At 33.6% G+C, this 18,275-nt stretch overlaps 5 protein-coding genes across 5 annotated transcripts; 2 read left to right on the top strand and 3 right to left on the bottom strand.

The window, feature by feature from the left end:
• Positions 1–1,254: 1,254 nt before the first annotated feature.
• FG386_001333 (uncharacterized protein) lies at positions 1,255–4,474 on the bottom strand (the record flags this gene model as incomplete). Its single annotated transcript, XM_067340726.1, has 9 exons — positions 1,255–2,264; positions 2,320–2,438; positions 2,532–2,631; positions 2,710–2,817; positions 2,874–2,998; positions 3,063–3,134; positions 3,206–3,824; positions 3,998–4,315; positions 4,381–4,474. 9 exons carry the CDS (start codon positions 4,472–4,474, stop codon positions 1,255–1,257), a joined length of 2,565 nt encoding a protein of 854 aa, XP_067198775.1.
• Positions 4,475–5,219: 745 nt separating this feature from the next.
• FG386_001332 (uncharacterized protein) lies at positions 5,220–8,489 on the bottom strand (the record flags this gene model as incomplete). Its single annotated transcript, XM_067340725.1, has 1 exon — positions 5,220–8,489. The coding sequence occupies one exon, from the start codon at positions 8,487–8,489 to the stop codon at positions 5,220–5,222; it is 3,270 nt and encodes a 1,089-aa protein (XP_067198774.1).
• A 2,518-nt stretch (positions 8,490–11,007) lies between these two features.
• FG386_001330 (uncharacterized protein) lies at positions 11,008–14,835 on the top strand (the record flags this gene model as incomplete). The annotated part of the gene is made up of 1 exon (XM_067340723.1): positions 11,008–14,835. The coding sequence occupies one exon, from the start codon at positions 11,008–11,010 to the stop codon at positions 14,833–14,835; it is 3,828 nt and encodes a 1,275-aa protein (XP_067198772.1).
• Positions 14,836–15,289: 454 nt separating this feature from the next.
• On the top strand, positions 15,290–15,853 carry FG386_001329 (60S ribosomal protein L18; the record flags this gene model as incomplete). The annotated part of the gene is made up of 1 exon (XM_067340722.1): positions 15,290–15,853. One exon carries the CDS (start codon positions 15,290–15,292, stop codon positions 15,851–15,853), a length of 564 nt encoding a protein of 187 aa, XP_067198771.1.
• Positions 15,854–16,173: 320 nt separating this feature from the next.
• On the bottom strand, positions 16,174–17,637 carry FG386_001328 (uncharacterized protein; the record flags this gene model as incomplete). Its single annotated transcript, XM_067340721.1, has 1 exon — positions 16,174–17,637. The coding sequence occupies one exon, from the start codon at positions 17,635–17,637 to the stop codon at positions 16,174–16,176; it is 1,464 nt and encodes a 487-aa protein (XP_067198770.1).
• Positions 17,638–18,275: the final 638 nt, after the last annotated feature.

Genomic DNA, 18,275 nt, shown 5'->3' with positions numbered 1-18,275 from the left:
CTGTCTACATCAACTTACCGCCAAAAAGAAACACTTTTTATTATTACCTTGTTATTTATTTTGACCATTACACTAGTACCTACTTTGAACTGCACATTTACCGCCTAACTCTTTTTTGTCGTAATTTATTTCTTGCTTTAACTGCTCTTAATTTTGTATTTTTGCAATTATGAAAAATGAGTCTCGTCACGTAAATATATACACATACGCATGTGATTTAACTCAAATTTTGTATCAGGTTTCGTATAACTTTTCTACGTATTTAAGTAAAGCATTTATCTATAAGTTATTCCTTTTTTTCCAATATAAAAAATTACTCCTATTTAAAGCTAGTACACAGTAAAACCAGCGAAAATTTTGATTTTTTTCGCACGCTTTGCGAAGTTTCTCTAAACAAAGATTCCCACTTGCTATCGTCGTATTTGTTTATATGCCAATTACAAATCATGTTTGCTTTTCAGCTAAAACGCCGAAAAACACTCTATCCCACATGCTTAGGTTGCGCCTTTTCTTGAACATAACATGACCTCCATTAAACAAAGAAAACCTTTGTTGTTTAAATACGAAAAGCTGAACTATTTATTTTGTGTTGTTCCTATTAGCTTTGATTTATCGCAGTCAACAAAAAGCCCATATCTGGCTTACCTAGCTAACACACAACAATACTGGTATACAAGTAATTACTCATGCATAAAATGTCCACATGATATATATTATGCATGTAATTAAATAATGTATCTAGATTCTACTTAAATAATAAATTAATGTTTAATTCGAAGTTATTTGTTAAAACATAGGACGATATTGATTTAAAAAAGGAATCATTCATCTCACGCATAAAATAAAAGTATTAATTAACAATAAACGGTAAACAGGGAACGAACAATGAAATCTACATGTTCGACACTCGAAACTAATGTTCGTATTTACTTTCGCTCTTTTTAGCGATAGGTAAACAGATTGGACCTTTTATAAACGCCATAATAGAACAGATAATATTTAAATTTAGCACATGATATATCATTCTACAAATAAAGAAAGGTGAATTGAGATTAACAGCAATGTGTGAGTGTCAAGTTGTAAATTTGTTTTAAATATATACTCATTGTTATTTGTTACACCATTTTTCTTCCACACCAATTAAAATTGAAATTTGGTCTTAAAATTATAAATTAATGTAAATTGTTTCTAATCACATTACTTTCGTCTCTTGTTCTAATTGAATGAATTTGCGTCTAATAAATTTTTAGTAACTTATAATTCGTAATGACTCTCCCCGTCCTCTTTGTAGTTTTGAATGCTCTCAGATAAACTTCTCATATATACGGGATAAGAGGGACTATTTGCGAATCTCGGTGCAGGTGCATATTGCTGAAAACCGGGAAACGGATACCCATAACCAGCAGCACCCGTTGAATACTGTCCGGACTGTACAGCAGAGGCATAGTTTGAGGGATAATTTGACTGAAAGCCGTTTACATTTTGCACTGCATAAGGTCCCGGTTGTGGATATATTGACTGTATCGGTGGAGGTCTTATGGACTGCGGTTGTGTTTGGGGAGGAAGCATTCTTTGATAAGGCGGATATCTTGCACCGAGGTTGTTGTTTGCAGGGTTTTGTGCTTGAACTGGCAAATTGCCTTCCTGTCTTACATTTTTAATGTTACTGTTCTCCTTTTCTTCACTAATATTTTTCTCCACGGTGCTGGTATAGTTCTGCTTGACAATTGTTGTATCTATAGAAGCAAAGTCGTATTGTACATCTATTTTAAAGCACCTCTTGACAATGTTATCGTACATATACTCGTCTGGGCAATTTGGAATTGGCTTGGAGTAAACGGTTTGGCCACACTGATCGTCATCTATTAGTTCAAATCCAGCAGGACACATTTTATTTGGCATATCCTCAATTTGTTTTATGCATCTTGAATATTGCAATACATAATCCTCAGGACACAATAGTCTTGGCGACGAAGTTATCGTCTGTACGCACCCTTGTTCATCTTCTATAAATCCGTTAGCACATGCTATTACAGGCTCGGTTTTGGTGTAGGTTCTGCATCTTCTAAAACCTGTCTCAGATTCAGTGACTAATTCGTAGTTTAACGGGCATTTTTCTTGTTTCGCCACCACTTCTCTTCCAATGCAAAGTGGTATCTGTCCCTCCATCACGGCCAAAGACGGTTTTAATCCGTCCGGACACAGCGGTTTAGGCAGTATTAATTCTATCCTCATACATGTTCCCTGAGGCGTCGCGGAAGAGCCTGTGGAAAAAAGTCTATTTGTTAATCAATGAATTTGACCAAAAAGAAAACCTACCGTTCGGACAGTTTATCTGAGGATCAGTTTGCATTCTATTTACGCAAATTCCATTTCCCTCGTACTGGTATTCAGGTGGACATTCCACATCAGTGTTCTCTGTCTCGAGTACCTGACATCTTTTTTATCAAACAAATGTGTAAAAGCATTTTCAATAGGGATCGGGTAAGTGATCAGCTGAATTTTAATCCTCTAAAGCAAATTAAACTTACTTTCCGTTTCCGACTTTTTGAGAATTAATGGGACATTCGTAATTAATTGATGTGTATTCATTATGTACACACAAATTTAGGTTCTCGTCAAACATCCAACCTAGTATTTATTAAAATAAACATGTATAAATTAGCCTTGGTTCGTCTGGCTCTTGAAACCGAGGTTCAATAAACTTACCATTACCACCACACTCGACTTTGGGAGTGTTTTTTTCTATTGAATAACATTCGTTCCCCTGAAGCACAGATCCTATTGGACATATTACTAGTGGATGATGCGTTTTTTCTATCAATTTAAAGTTAGTTTCCCAAAGCAGCGAGAACATATTTGTCGGAACTTACGCGAATGGTGGTGACTCATTGAATGACATAACCTTGTTTTTGGATTGTAAACATAATCTTTCTTCTTTGGGCAGTCATATTTCGCAGGTACGTTGGTTTTTTTCACACATTCCTTGTTACCACTACTATTGAGCTCAAAACCTATAAATTGTGCTTTAGTTGCCAAAACACTTACTCATTCAAACAAACTCACCTTCCTGGCACGAAACAACTGGAGTGCTTGTTAGTTGCTTAATGCATTTTCCCTGAACAAGTTCGTATCTTTATTCGTAATTTAAATTGTTGTTGATTAGTAACGAGACCTATTTTATTAAATTAAAAGCGGAACCTACCCGTCCAGACACCTATGTTTCGCATCTATTAGCATTGTTCTTACGCATGCATTGTCGCCAGTGCCACCTATTGGAGACCTTTCATATCCTTCTCTACAAGAATAATTGGCACTGACATTAACCTGTTTAGTGCAGTTGCCGCTGGTATCCAATGTAAAGCCTAATGGACAGACCATGTTAATCTGTGTAACCGGCATTTCAACTCTTTTCTCGCATTCCCCGTTAAGCAGGTTGTACTCTGGTGGACACTCTAAAGCTGCAGGTATTCTTATGTCCTTCTGGCAATTACCATTGCTCAATGGTACAAACGCTTCTGGACATATTAGATCCGGTTTTGAGTGCATTGGCATTGCACATTCATTGTCCAACAGCAAATACTTGTCTGGACACGATATCAACTTTGGTGCAACCAACTTCTGTATACACTGCACACCGACGCTTTCATCCATTAATATATCCATGCCATCGTCACAGGCCTGTTGTGCATCTGATGTTAACACACCAGTACACTTTATTCCGTTAAAAGCCCACCCATTCGGACAGCCTAGCACGAAATCTGTCACTTCCATCTTAAAACACTTTTGCTGTGGGGAAGAAGAAGTGCCATCCGCTGTAGGAACTGTTTTCGCGATTTAGTTTAATTAAATTTAAATTGAGTTAATCAAAAAGGAACTTGATCGTGGGTAGTTTTGAAATGCGAGTTTTGATTTTCCCTTGAAATATATATTCGTATACATTAACTTTGTGATTCATCCCCCCACATTTCCCTTTTCCCAATTAAAGCCCACTTACCTTCAAAATTAAACCCCATAGGGCATGTGTAAAATGGATCTCTTGTTACTATCACGTCCCTTTTTGAATATTTTGGCTTTCCAGTCTCCACGATCGTTTCCTGCACAGAAGTTACTGACTCCTCCGATCCTTCCACTTCTGGAATCTGCGAATACAGTGGTGTTGGTCGTTGAAATTCTCTTGCAGGGACTTGCGCTGATGGTGTTCTTACTATTCCACCTTGTATTGGCACTCCTGCATTGTGGTGATGATAATGATGTATCCCCAGCCTTCTTAATTGCGAGTGGCTGCTTATATTGTCCTCACTTTTCTCACAGTCTATTTTTAATTTATTAATTATTTAGTGCATACTTGATTTTTGTTCTAGTCATGACATAACTTACCACAAAAATAACATATTAAAAATAAAACAAGTGTTAAAGACTCAATTCTTACTGTCATTAATCTCCTCTTTCTACACCTTTTTTGTACTCTCATTACATTAATACTAATTATTACTTGTATATATTTCCCTTTTCTATTAAATGTTTGTTCCTTCGCTTGGTTCCAAATGCAAAGTTCGACTTATTATTAATAAACTAATTTAAACAACTGTTTCTACCTTAGTTGGCATAATAAAGCCTTAATAATTAAAGTATTCTTTCATTAAGTATTCACATCTCGTTTTACTAATTCTGATTCATTATGCATCATCCCTCGCTTGCGAGAACCTTTTTTAATTATTTTGTTTTCCTCTAAAATAATTACTACTTTTATTATATTATTTAACTAATTTAATGTTTAATTATTCATACCCTAAGTGCATGCAACACTCAATACCGGGAGCATAACACATGCAAATAATAAAATAAAGTAATACAACATTTTATTTAAGATCTACAATAAAACAAAAGGAAATAAAAACATATAACTCTGGTAACAGCTTTATATATAATTAATTCTTATTCTAATTATATCATACTAATAACACTACTAATTTTCATTTTTAATTAAATAATTTTTATTTCAAAAATTTTGTAGTTAATTTTCAAATACAAAAATATGCATATAAAAAAATAATCCATCAAAATCTTCCATAAATTAAAAGTCTAATATCAATATTTGGTACAACCTTTCAGAGGATAGAACACAACCTTAAATTACCATTCTACATTTCCAGTTTATACTCATATATATTCATTATTTAATTAATTTTGTTAACAGAAAAAATTACAAGTTAAATTTAATTTCCTGCCGACTCAATACTTGTATATGTTGTCGATTGTGTTGTTAAACCTCTAGCAACCAAGGGAATGTCATTGTTGCTGCTTTTAGTATCAGTACTCACACTACTACCACTGCAATCCTCAACTTTCATTTTATTTGGCGACTTTGAAGGAAAACATACTTGATCGTTGTCACCTGCAGTCTTTTCAATACCATCACCACTATTTATACCATTGTTTTCTAGTGTTTCATCACTTGACAGTGATTGATCGATTAAATTGGATTTGTTATTACTCTTATATTCTTCATAATCAAAGGGCACCGTTGCTGCACTAGTAGTAGTATTATTTATAAAATCCTCAGAATAACTTGTTGATAAATCTTTCCCTAACATTGATGGATTACTTTTGCTCCTAATAACACTGTTGTCGCCATTTAGTGATATTAGCGTTGATTGCAATATTAAACTAGCATCATCAATACTTTTCTCACCTATACCTATGTTAGCACTGTTATTAATTTTATCATTTTTTTGATCTACATAATTAGACTCTTTAACGTTCTGGGCAGCTTCCGCAGCCTTAGCTGTTGCTAAAACAACAACGGCTGATAATTGAGGCACATCACTTTTCTGATTGATAATAATATCGTTACCCAATAATGAAGATAAATTATTTCCTTTTTTGAAACTCAATTTATCATTCAAAATATTCATGGTACCGTTATTATTGTGGCAAATGCCATCATTACTTCCGTTATTACCACTATTAACACCAATTGAATCATCACCTAAAATACCTGATATAGTTTCAATAACAAATGATGATGTACTCGGATGTGATACCCCATTTGAGGTAATCATTCCATCTATGGAATTGTTATTGCTGCCATCCATATTAGAGCTATTAGTTTTACTCCTTTTTCTAAGTGATGACGTATTAACTGTACTGTTAGTACTGGAAGTTAATAATGAATAGTTTTCATACTTATTGCCAGAAGACGATAAATCTAAACTTCCTCCATCAAACCCTGGAATCTTGCCATTTACAGAGCCTTTATTTGCACAGATAACATTGTTGCTGTTACTCAAACTAACACCGTCAAGACTATTGGTATCATTTCTATTATCATCATTTGAAATTTGACCAATAAATGCACCCAGAGCACCTGTTGAAATTCCAAGTAAACTTTCATTGTCCATCCCATTGCTGCCGTTGCCATTCGAACCATGATTTGCAGAAGAATTCGTAGTATTACCAATTTCTATACCATTACTGTAATTGCTTCCATTGTTCTTACTCTTGTTTCCATTTTCAATTGCTGAAGAGTCACTACCATCTAAAATATAATTCCTATAATCATCATAATTTATGTGATCTCCAGTTAATGTGTGATTACTAGAAACTATATTAGAAGCAGAATTAGCACCAGAGTTATTAATTACTAATGGGTGTATATTTACATTATTATCCCCAATATTATTATCAACACTTTTGTTATCACTATTACTATTTGCAATAGTATTCCCAAGTGCCGAGATGCTAAAGCGAGTAAGACTTTCAGAAACCTGTGTTGATGGATGGTGAATCGATGAATGCAAGTGATTACCAGATACAGAACTTCCAGAGCCATTGCTATTCATATTGTGTACTGAATCAACTCCAATAGAACCAACAATTGAAGAAGTTTGACTCATTCCTCCTGGACCAAGATTTCCACTGGGACCATTTCCATTCAACAAATCAACTCTTGGAGTATTTAGTTGCTGTAGAAAATTATTTGGTAACATTTCATCTTCCCTTTCCTTGTTTATATCCATTTCGCTATCTACGTCACTTCCTGACTCTTGTTGGTTAGAATTATTCTCATGTGCCTTCTTTCTTATATGTTGAAAATGAAGTTTAACAGCTTCTTCCCATAAACCACATACATAAGCCATTCTACACAGTTCATGTATAGTTGCATTTCTAAGTTGACTATATTTTAAACCATATTTCGAAAACAAACTGTTAATTTCATTCTCTCTTGAACTCCTAGTCTCTCTTATTCTTTTAAGCAGCAATTTTCTACCATCAACTCCAAGTGAAAGTTTCATTCCATCTCTATATTCTATAGTCTCCTCACCATCTGCCCTTCTTACAACGGGAGCCCCAAATTTAGACAAAACAGAAATTCTCTTAGATAATCTGCGTTTTGTCTGTAAACTCTTATATTTCCTCATCTCCGCATGACTTGCAGTCATTGGAATTTCGCCAATAAATTCTAAATGCAATCTCACTGCAGCATTCCACAGCCCACATTGATGGGCAACTCTTAGTAATTGTTGTAAATTACTCGAGCTCATGAATTTACCTCTAATTCCTCTCTGATTAATATAACAACGTAATATTTCCCTACCTGCCTCACCCAAAGATATTTTTATTCCTTCGTAATATTTTGGAATTTGAACATGTGGTGGTATATCCGATAAATCTAACATTGTCATAAGATCAGGTATATTCCTAATTGGTATTCCACCCTGCCAATCTATATTACTGCTACTATTATTGCTCATAACAACACCGCCACCCAAAGCATTACCGCAATTCAGAGGAAGCATATTACCATTTGAAACCATATCAACGTTTACTCCCAATCCAGCATTTGGATTCATTGACATCTGAAGTCTACCATTAGAGGGGGCCCCAATGTTTGCAGCATTATTACGATTCATTCCAGAAACACCAATACCATTAACTATTATACTGTTGTCCATTATACTGGGTTGTAAGGTGTTGCTGGAACTAAGGTGATGATGGCCATATGGAGAAACTTGGTTAGGGGGTTCTAAACCACTCCCAAATTTAAGTGAATCCAATAGAGTCGACTGATTAGAGTGCAAAGGCGAAGAGTTACTTCCACCAATCGGTATCAAATTTCTCATATAATTCATTTCATCATTTGAAATTGCCATACCAGATTGATGGTGAATCGATGAATGTAACATTCCACCATTGTTTCCAGACCCATTACCATTAATGTTACTGTTACTTTGTTGCAAAGCAATCCAGTTTCTTTGTAATGCCGCCAGTGTATTCTCACTATCACTGGATGAATTACCCTGTAACTGCATTTGAAGAGTTAAAAGATCTCCTGCTGGATTATTGTGGTGATTATTCTGGTATAGTATTGGATAACCAGCTAACATATTTGAATTTCCTGAAGACGATAATCCATTATAGTGGTTGTGATCAATCTCTCTTCCATAGGTCGACATAGTCGGTAATATGTTATTTCCACCATTCATTATACAATCTCTCAATGTGGGTTCGATATTATATATTTTTATAATGTCTCTATAATTGTAAATTAGAAATAAGAGAAATAGTGGGAGTCTAAAGCTTAAAATACACTTATTTAAATTTTTTGGACATATATAAACATGTATAAATTTTCCTAAGATATGTTTCTCAACCAATTTAGACCATGGAAATTAGGAAATACCAACAATATAAGGCTCAAATATTTGGAATTAATATGATTTCAAATATAAAACAAGAAACCGACAAATTAATACGTTTAAGTTTCTGTAGATATTTACTTTCTCTTTAGCCCTCACTTTAATTTTAGGTTTATGATCCTTAATTAAGTTGGTATTAAAAAATTAAATTCCAATAAACAACCTCCCAGATATTATTATTTTCAGGTGTAAAGTCCCTGCCTCACCCACAAGTCTTTCCTGTTACACTAGAATTTTTTCCTTGAGTATTATTAAGATTTCCACTAATTCGACTTCAAATATTAACACAACAACCGCCGGCGGCCACTAATAGACAAAACGCAACCATTCGACGGCCGCCATTACCGATGTGGAAGATGCTTCGCTGTTCTGTAAATAATAAATACCGGTACATGTTTGGCGGTATTTGCATGTGGATTAATAATTAAGTGCAAATGTTTTATTTATGTTGTGGATGATGAGCATTCATCTCAGTGGCAAAAGATAATGAGCTCGTTTCTTTGGTTTAGATAAGTTCAATTTTATTCTGAATCAAGTATAAATTTCTAAAAAAGTAGTATTCATCGATATCTGACATTTTGAGTTTCGTCTTGAAATAAGATAGAATGGGTTGAATAGTGAACTTTACTATCTTCTCGGCACTACGTCACCACTGAGTATTATTGTAAAATTTTTAGCTTTGATTCCAGATTTTAACAACTTTTAGTAGTTTATACATTTTAATTTGTTTAGATTTGACATATTATGTAAAAATACAAGATGTCCCGTCAAAGTGGGATTGAGTATATTGTTAAAGCGAATCTTGGATAACAGCTAGTCCGATCTTTGTGCGATTTAGGAGGTTATGTATCATTTGGTGTTCCGACAAATAAACCTGTTGTTTGTTGGATGCTTCGAGTCTGATCAGAAAAATTGAAAATCTGAGTGTATCTGTAAAATTTTGTATATCATTTTAAACCTGAAAGTGAGTTAGGTGGGTCTCTGTTGGCAGAGGTGAGCTACCTTGTTTTTAAATGTATGTTGTTATTTTATGGGAATCCAGTATAATTCTAGATCAACCATAGTAGCGCTAAAAAAAAAACTATTATGGTACAAACCGCTATAGCACAAGTAATGGTTCTAAGCCGTACTTTAAGGGCTAAGAATTAATAGTAACCATTGTTTTTTTAAATAAAAGCAAAACTGGGATTGGAGTTAGGAATGGATTATACACACTGAAATCACCAGAGGGAATACATTAAGTTCTGTTGCATTCAATCTTTGTCTCTGTCTCTTTGGGACGACGTCATCGTAACGTCCTGTATAGTGCAGTACTCTACAAGACGTAACGTCTAACATGACAAATATATAATAATAATTGTATTTGAAACGGCTTATTGTAGTGGAGAGAACGAGTGTGCTTGCCTTTTGTACCACAAAATGTAAATTCCGTTTGGTGTTTTCACAAATATGCCAATTAGATTATAATTTGACGGTATACTTATACTTTTTTTTTTTTTTTTTCAAATTACTTAAAGGTACCACAATTGTATTAGGTAGTATTCAAATGTGAAAAACATATTATTTGTGTGGGGATGGTAGATTTACTTGGGTTATGTATTATTTTAATTATTTTGCACCAAATTATTCATTCAATAGGAGAGAAAACGCACATAGGAGAATTTAGGGAATAATAAGTAAAACGACAAATATAGGACTGATAGTTTAAAATATTTATATTGCATAATTTATAAAATGACTTTTTTAAATATTACATCCAGCTTATCTTTTCTTCATATTTTATTAAATTACAGAAAGTATGCAATTCTGCTAACCATAAGTTGGCGGGGATTTATGCTACATGCAACTTTGGCGCCTGTTGTTTTTTGAAACCGATATAGACGATGTGTGGGGTAGGGCGAAACAAAAGGAGCTGAAGGAAGAAAAGTAAAAGTAGGAATAAAATAAATATTTAAGCGTGATTACACATTTAAATATTAGATATATATATGAAAGACGCATAATTATTGATTTCAATTGATTCTTGTGGATAGATTTTTTTAAAAGTAAGAATCAATAGAGAGTTTGTTATTGTACTAAATTTGAATTATAAGATAATTTTAGTTTAGGAGTATATTTCTGACTAAATTTATTCGAAGGGTTATTTATTTATTGGAAATTAAGAAGAGTTAGGATTGATTACATTCGAATGATTAAGTATATACAAATTGTATGATAACATATACATATATAAGTATATGTGTTTTCATGTATGGGTATGTATAATTTGCACTATATAGGCTGTTTTTAATATTTTAATAATAAGATGGAAGTGGAAATAGACGAGAAGATTCGAAAGAATGAGTTAGAGTTGGATATGTCAGTGGGAATTCTTGATGAGAATGATCCAGATAGTGCAAGGTTTATGGTTTTAGTGCGTAATGCAATGGAAGACTTACAACAACAAGTAAAAGTTGAACGTTCTTTATATCACAAGAGCAGAGAAGAATTATCTACAATTGAAAGTAAAAGCAGGAAACTTGAAACTGAATTATGTTTGGAAAAAGAAAGAAACGCTCAATTGGTGCAAGAATTGGAAAGACTGGAACGATTTATAACGGAACAGAATGAATGTAATGATGTTGATAATGACAAGGACAATTATTGGGAACTATATAGTGAAGCTCTAAAGAGAATAGATGAGCTTGAAAGCACAATATCAAATGATAAGAGAAACGAAGATCTGGATAATAGAATAATAGAATTAACTAATGAGATAAACAGTTACAAAGATGTAATTTCTGAATACAAGACAGAAAATCAGAAATTGAAATATGATATCGATTCAATAAAAGAGTCAGACAAAATTCGAAATATTGACAGAAATGAAATAATTAAGGAATATGAAGATAAGGTACAAGATTTAAAAGAAAAATTGAGCATAGAGAAAATAGAGAATGAGACAGTCTTAGATCAATTGAGTTGTTTACAAGATAATCTTGCTCAAATCAGGGTTATCCTTGAAACTAATAATTATTCAACTGTTGAAGAAGTAATTGATAATATTAAGACTAAGAATGACGAAATAGCTTTTTTGAAGACAAAGCTCGATAGCTTGGAGAATTCTGTTCACAACTGTAATGAAAAAGAGATAGAAATAAGCGAAAAGGAGGTATATATTGCCTCTAGAGAGATGGATCTAAACAATAGGGAAGAAAATTTGAACAATTTAAAGGACAAATTAAAAGATCAAGAGAATAGAATTAATACGAGGGACAGAGAACTTGAACAGAGAGCTAAGAAAATAAGTAATTTAGAAAAAGAAATATTGGATAAACAAAGAGAGTATGAGGCTTATGTTGATGATTTAAACGTAAGAGAACAAAGTTTTAATAAAATGGTGGAAGACTATTCCCTTAATATGGAAAAAACTCAGAAGGAGCAGGAATCTAACAACATGAAAAGGGAATTTGAAATGGAAAAGGCTTTAATAGAACTCGAGAGAAGAAAGAATGAGCTAGAAGAAAGCAGAACAAAGTTTGAAGAGTACAGAAAGATAGAGGAAGAAAAAATAAAGCAAGAAGCGAACTCAATTAAAAAGGAACTTGAGTCTTTCAAGGAAGAACTCAAAAAACAAGAACTTGAGTTTAAGTCTCGCAATCATGAACAAGAAGAGTTTCAAAATTCATTAAATCAATTAAAACTTGAGCTTGAAGACAAAGAAAAAGTTTTAGCAGGAAAATCTCGTTTATTAGAAGAAAAAGAAAATATTTTGAATGCAAAAATGGTGGAAGAAAGTAATGCATTGAAACAAAATAACCATCATATTGAAAATATAAGAAGCAGTTATGAAGAGAAAATTAGGGAATTGGAGGAAAAACTGTGTACTAAAAACAATGAAATTGACAATTTAAAGTCAAATATTGAGGAGGAAAAGAAGAGATATTCACTTGAGCATTCAAGATTTGAGTTAAAACTAAGTGAATTGGAGGCAAGAGAGTCATCTGTGAATGATTTAAAGAACCTATTAAATGCACAAAAATTGGATTTGGAGAATAAACAAAAAGAATTTGATTTGTATATAAATGAGTTGGAGAACAGACAAAAGGAATTTGAAAATTTTTGGTTAGAATTAGATAAACGTCAAAAAAATATATCAATTAAGGAAAAAGAGTTAGAAAGCAAGGAATTATTTTTGGACACACAAAGAATAACTTTGTCGGAATCTGAAAAGAAGTCTTTGAGCGAGAAAGAGGAATTACTATTCGAAAGAGAAAACAATTTAAATAAAAGGGAACAAAGGTTTTCAGAAAGAGAGAGAACGTTGGTGGAAAGAGAGAATAAACTCGTACAAAAAGAAAAAGGTTTGCTGGAAAAAGAGATGGGTTTAAATGATTTGGAGATTGAAGTGACTTCACTTAGTCGGGAAACTAAGTTAGTTGAAGAAGGTTTGGCAGTTAGAGAGGCTAAAGTGGAGGAAAAAGAGGCACTTAACAAAAATAAAGAGTCTGTCATAATTAAAAGAGAAAAGATTTTAACTGAAAGGGAGGAGGACTTTGTATCAAGGGAATCTGAATTTAGAGATAGAGAAAGGATATACGATGAGAAGAATAGGGAGTTGGCGGAGAGGGAGCAGGAGTTGGAGGAAAAGGAACTTTATTTAAATGAAAGAGAAAAACGACTTCAGTTAGAAAGAGGGCCTATCATAGATGAGTTAATAAGAATAGAGGAAAAAAACAAGCAATTATTCGAGAGAGAATTGGAAATACAGAGAAATGAGGATATATTGCATGAAATGGAAGGAATACTAAAGAGTCGCGAGAAGGAGTTGCTTGATGAAAAAATTTCGTCCTCTAGTAAAAAGGAAGAGATAGGTGAATTACGTAGAATGATTGAGGATTTAGAAATAAAAAACAAAGAAATGGAAAAAGAAACGCACAAAACTTATCAAATTCTTCAACAACAAATAAAGGAGGAGATGAAGCAGAAAGAAGATATGTTGTTCACAATTTTGCATTTACACAGACAAATAAATCAAATTATGAGTTTAGCAAATACGAGTGAGCATAGCGAAGCAAAAGTACAATATAAGAATAACAATATACCTGATACAACATCTTCAGAAGCATTGAATAGTACGCAAAATAACAAGTCTCTGGAAAACGGAACACAAACAGCTAATAGTCAAATAATGTTATCTTTGGAGAAAACCATGAATAAGTTATTTGAAAAACTACAGGCAACTGAAAACAGGGAGAAAAATCTGCTCAAGGAATTAAGACAACTTACAGAAAGGAACAAAATATCAAAATTAGAAAATAATTCAGCATATTCTGATTCAAATAAACATGTTCCATCTACTTATTTAGGTGACAATTTAAAGCCATCAGATAAACGTGATACTATACCCAATGAAAAGCAAATTTTAGATAGGCCCTCTTTATCACTAACAAGTAAAGATGGTATTAGTGATAAGCACAATATTTTGTCCACCTTTACAAACAACTCCCCAGTGTTACATCCAGAGTCTCCAATGGTTTTGATGCCTTTGTTGACTGACATAAAAAACGAATTGAATGAATTGAAAAAGAGTAGTGAGTCTAATATTGTTAGAGGAAGTCAAACTGATGAGAAAACAGCGTTTATAGCAACTGACACCTTAAGCAACAATAATTTAGAAAATCATATAGGATACAGTCAACTACGACTACAATGTGACGGATACACAGACGTTGGTATGAATAATAGTAACAATATTGTCCAACAGAGACTCCTCAACAGAAATCTTAACCAATCACAATATAGCAATATTCAGTTGAATTCTTCTATGAACGCAGGTTGTTCAGGAGAATGTGGTCACATTGACGCAGGAGTTCCAAAAATAAACTCGTTAGTCAATAATCTGCGTCCTTCAAGTGGTTCAGTCATAAGTAATTCAAATTCACTGAGCAAAGATTCTGTTAGAAGAATGCTAGAGTATGAACTTAACAGTCTAAGGCAATGGAAAAAAGGGATGAAACAATGGGATGGTGAACTTTCTACTTCAAGCAATAGACAGGAGGAGGTTACAGCATGGAAACAATTTATCGATCAACAAATGCAGGTTATTGCTAAAAAACTCGAAAGGAGGCTTTCTGCTGCACTTCAAAAATAGGAATGTGGTTGCAAATTCAAATGGTTCGTATTAGCAACTTCCAAAAGAAAGTATTCGAATGAACAGATTGCGTTTGCTCACAAAAAAGTTGCGAACCCCTCTTCCTTTACATTGTACTATTACCCCTTTTGGTCAACAAATACATATAATTATGCGCCATAATACAAAGGAGGGATTGGCGCCTTCTGGTTACTTATGTATATATTAATTGGCGTCTCTTGAAATAAATAATATTAATAGTAGTGAAAGTAGTAATATTCATATCAAAGTAAAGAAGTGGAGACAAACAATAAAAGTATTCAAGTAAAGCGTTTTATGTAGCAAAAAACGTGGGTATGTAATTGAGATTTTAAACCAGAGTTAAACCCAGGGTTATAAAAGAACTTAAACAATATTTTAATTTTTTTTTAGAGTAAATACATCTATTGGTTTTATCAGTTGCTAGGAGTTTAAGATGGGAATTGACTTAAAGGCAGGAGGTCGAGTTAAGAAGACTCATTCTAAGAGAACGAAGTCGACAAATCCTTACCGTGTTTTGTTGTGTAAGCTTTACACTTTCTTGGGACGTCGTACGGATTCTCAGTTCAACAAGACGGTTCTACATCGTCTGAAGATGGCTAGGAGATTCCAAGCTCCTATTTCTGTTTCTCGTATTACAAGATTTATGAAAGGCAAGGAGGACAAAATAGCAGCCATTATTGGGACGGTCACTGATGACACAAGGGTCTTAAAGATCCCAAAACTCACAGTCTGTGCTCTCAGATTCACGGAGACTGCGAGAAAGCATATTGAGAAATACGGTGGTGAGTGCATTACATTTGACCAGTTGGCACTTAGATCCCCAAAGGGCTCTAATGTTGTATTATTGCGTGGCAAAACCAAGGCTAGAAAACAAGAGAAATACTTTGGAAAGGCTCCAGGTTTACCAAAAAGTACAACTAAGCCTCGTATATGTTCTAAGGGACGCAAGTTTGAAAAGGCGAGAGGCAGAAGAGCTTCTAGAGCCTACAAGGCATAACGAAATGCCATTCTTAGTAATGATCTTGGTAATAGTTGTTATATCATTTTCCCTTTAGTCCAAAGCGGTAGTAATAATTACTTTTGCTTCTATGGGATATATTCAATTAATCAAATATAGAAAAAATAGAGGAGAGGAAAGTAGTAATTCCTAGCGATACTAGCGACTCCTTGAATGTTATATAGATTTACAACCTAATTACTACGCTATATTTACACAGTGACATGTGATGTCTGTCTGTTGTACTGTCAATGTGAGGACGCGTGGAGAGAAATAGGATTTTTGGGAACAATAGATTTGATGCTTGCTATACTAGATTTCTAGACCATTGTTATGAATTGTTGCAGGGACAACAAGTCGTTTCTTATGGTCCCTTGAAGGGATTCCAATAATTGTTGTTGATTGTCCAAAGTCTCGAATATAATCTCTGTATTTGTGGGACGGTATATTGAGGAATCTCTCAATCCTCTGGCATCCTGGTCATTTATATTGTTTATGCCGTTAATGACGTTATTGTTGACATCATTACTTGAATTGTCATTGTTGCAATTGCCACCATTATTATTAAGGCTGCTACTGGGATTATCATTTTTATTTATGTTATTAATGCTGTTAATACTATTGCTATTATTGTTACTATTGCTTCCGTTTTTGTTGCTGTTATTGTCAACACTCACGTTGATAATACCTTTATTGTTCTCAACTGCACCGATACTACTATTACTAATACCGCTACTTACAAACTGTTGGGATTTGCTTAATGATTCAGACTTTTGAGTAGCGTCCATGTGCTTCATTTGCAATAGCGAATTGTTCTTGAATGAATTATCGTCTGCAGGATTATTACCGAATAAATTATTGAAGTTGCTAAAGTATTTCGAACTATCTTCATTCAAATGCTCTTCAATACATTTTATATTTGTCTCTATTTGATTAATTGAAGATTGCCAAATTCCAAGTTTCATGTGGTTTTCTTGAATCTGATGCAAAACATAATTGAGCTGATTATCTAATTGATAGTTGATTTGGGCGAAGTTATTTCTATCACCCAGGTCCTCAATCATACATGATATATGTATTAATTGATGAATAATTGTTTGATGCCTTTTTTTGCATTCTTCCACTCTTTTTAGGGTATTTGTATTTATTGTTTGCATTATTTTTAAATTGCTGTCCTTGACTGCCTTCATCTCAACTAATAAATTCTCCAAGTCTTTTCTCTGTTGCTTCTCCCTCTGAACCAGTTCTCCAAAACCCTTTATTGGTAGTGTGTAACACTTTTCCGGATTCGGATTCAACTTCTTAGCATTATTCAAATTTTTTATGATCTCCTCTTCGTTCAAGTTATAATAAATATAATTATCTACTTCTTGCTGCTTTTCCACCGCTTTTTCGTCAAGTTGATATGTAAATGCTGTCATTCCTGGATTTATTTGCGAAGATAATCCCTTTTGCAGCGATATTTTTCTCTTTTCTATTCTTTCTAACTCTTGACGTTGCTGCAGTGGCAGATTTAGCATGTTTGATGTTATCGGTTGAGTCTGTGTTTCCAGAGGCTTCAAAAAATTGTTATTACTCATTCCAGGTCCCAGTTTGTTTATGTTTGAACCAAATAAGCTTGTTGATTGGTTCTGATTAAAAAAACTCGGAACTGAGTTTACATTTGTGTTATTTGTGGGGTTTAGTTTATCGTTAAATATATTTGTACTACCTGATGTGTTCCCAAAGTTAAAGCCACCTAATGATCCTCCAACTCCGCTATTAATATTACCAAAAAGAGACATTGTATTTTATTCTGTGTTCTAACTAACAGTTATTTGTATGATTTACTCAATTTAGGCTGTTTCTGCAACCTATCTAAGGTGAAAAATAAAATAACAGATTCTTAATCTATCACACCTTGGTTTATAGCTTGTATATTTGCGCATAAAGAATAAACACCAAGCAACAGGCGATGAAGTAGTATACTTCTAGCCATTTATGTTCTCGTTATTTGTTGCCGCCAAAACTTTTGCTGCTCTTAACGGCATTTTCGTTAAATATATTAAACCGGTTTTTTTCAACCAGAGAGCCGCCTAGTCGTTTTTGAGCAAAAACAGTATTCTGCAGATAGAAAGATTTTGGTCACGGATGTACACAAAGAAGTAGCTTTCCTAGAGGCTTTCTGTGGTGTTCCCCTGAGATTAGTTAGAAACTCCACACATACAAACAGTAGTTTTGTCTTATTTGAGTATAATTTGACACTACGCTGGTGATGCCGAAAATTATAATCAAAGTGCGTACACATACTCCCTTTAGTGACTTAAATAGTCTCGCTTTTGTGTATTTGTAATTGATTTGATTTTTTCATTAAGCTTTTGAGAGTTTCCCACATTTTTTTCATACATTGCATGCATGCATATTTGTTATAAATATAGTTATT

This window comes from Cryptosporidium ryanae, assembly GCF_009792415.1.
Source record: "Cryptosporidium ryanae isolate 45019 chromosome Unknown contig_23, whole genome shotgun sequence".
NCBI classification, from domain to species: domain Eukaryota; phylum Apicomplexa; class Conoidasida; order Eucoccidiorida; family Cryptosporidiidae; genus Cryptosporidium; species Cryptosporidium ryanae.
This window is presented reverse-complemented; position numbering and strand designations above follow the sequence as displayed.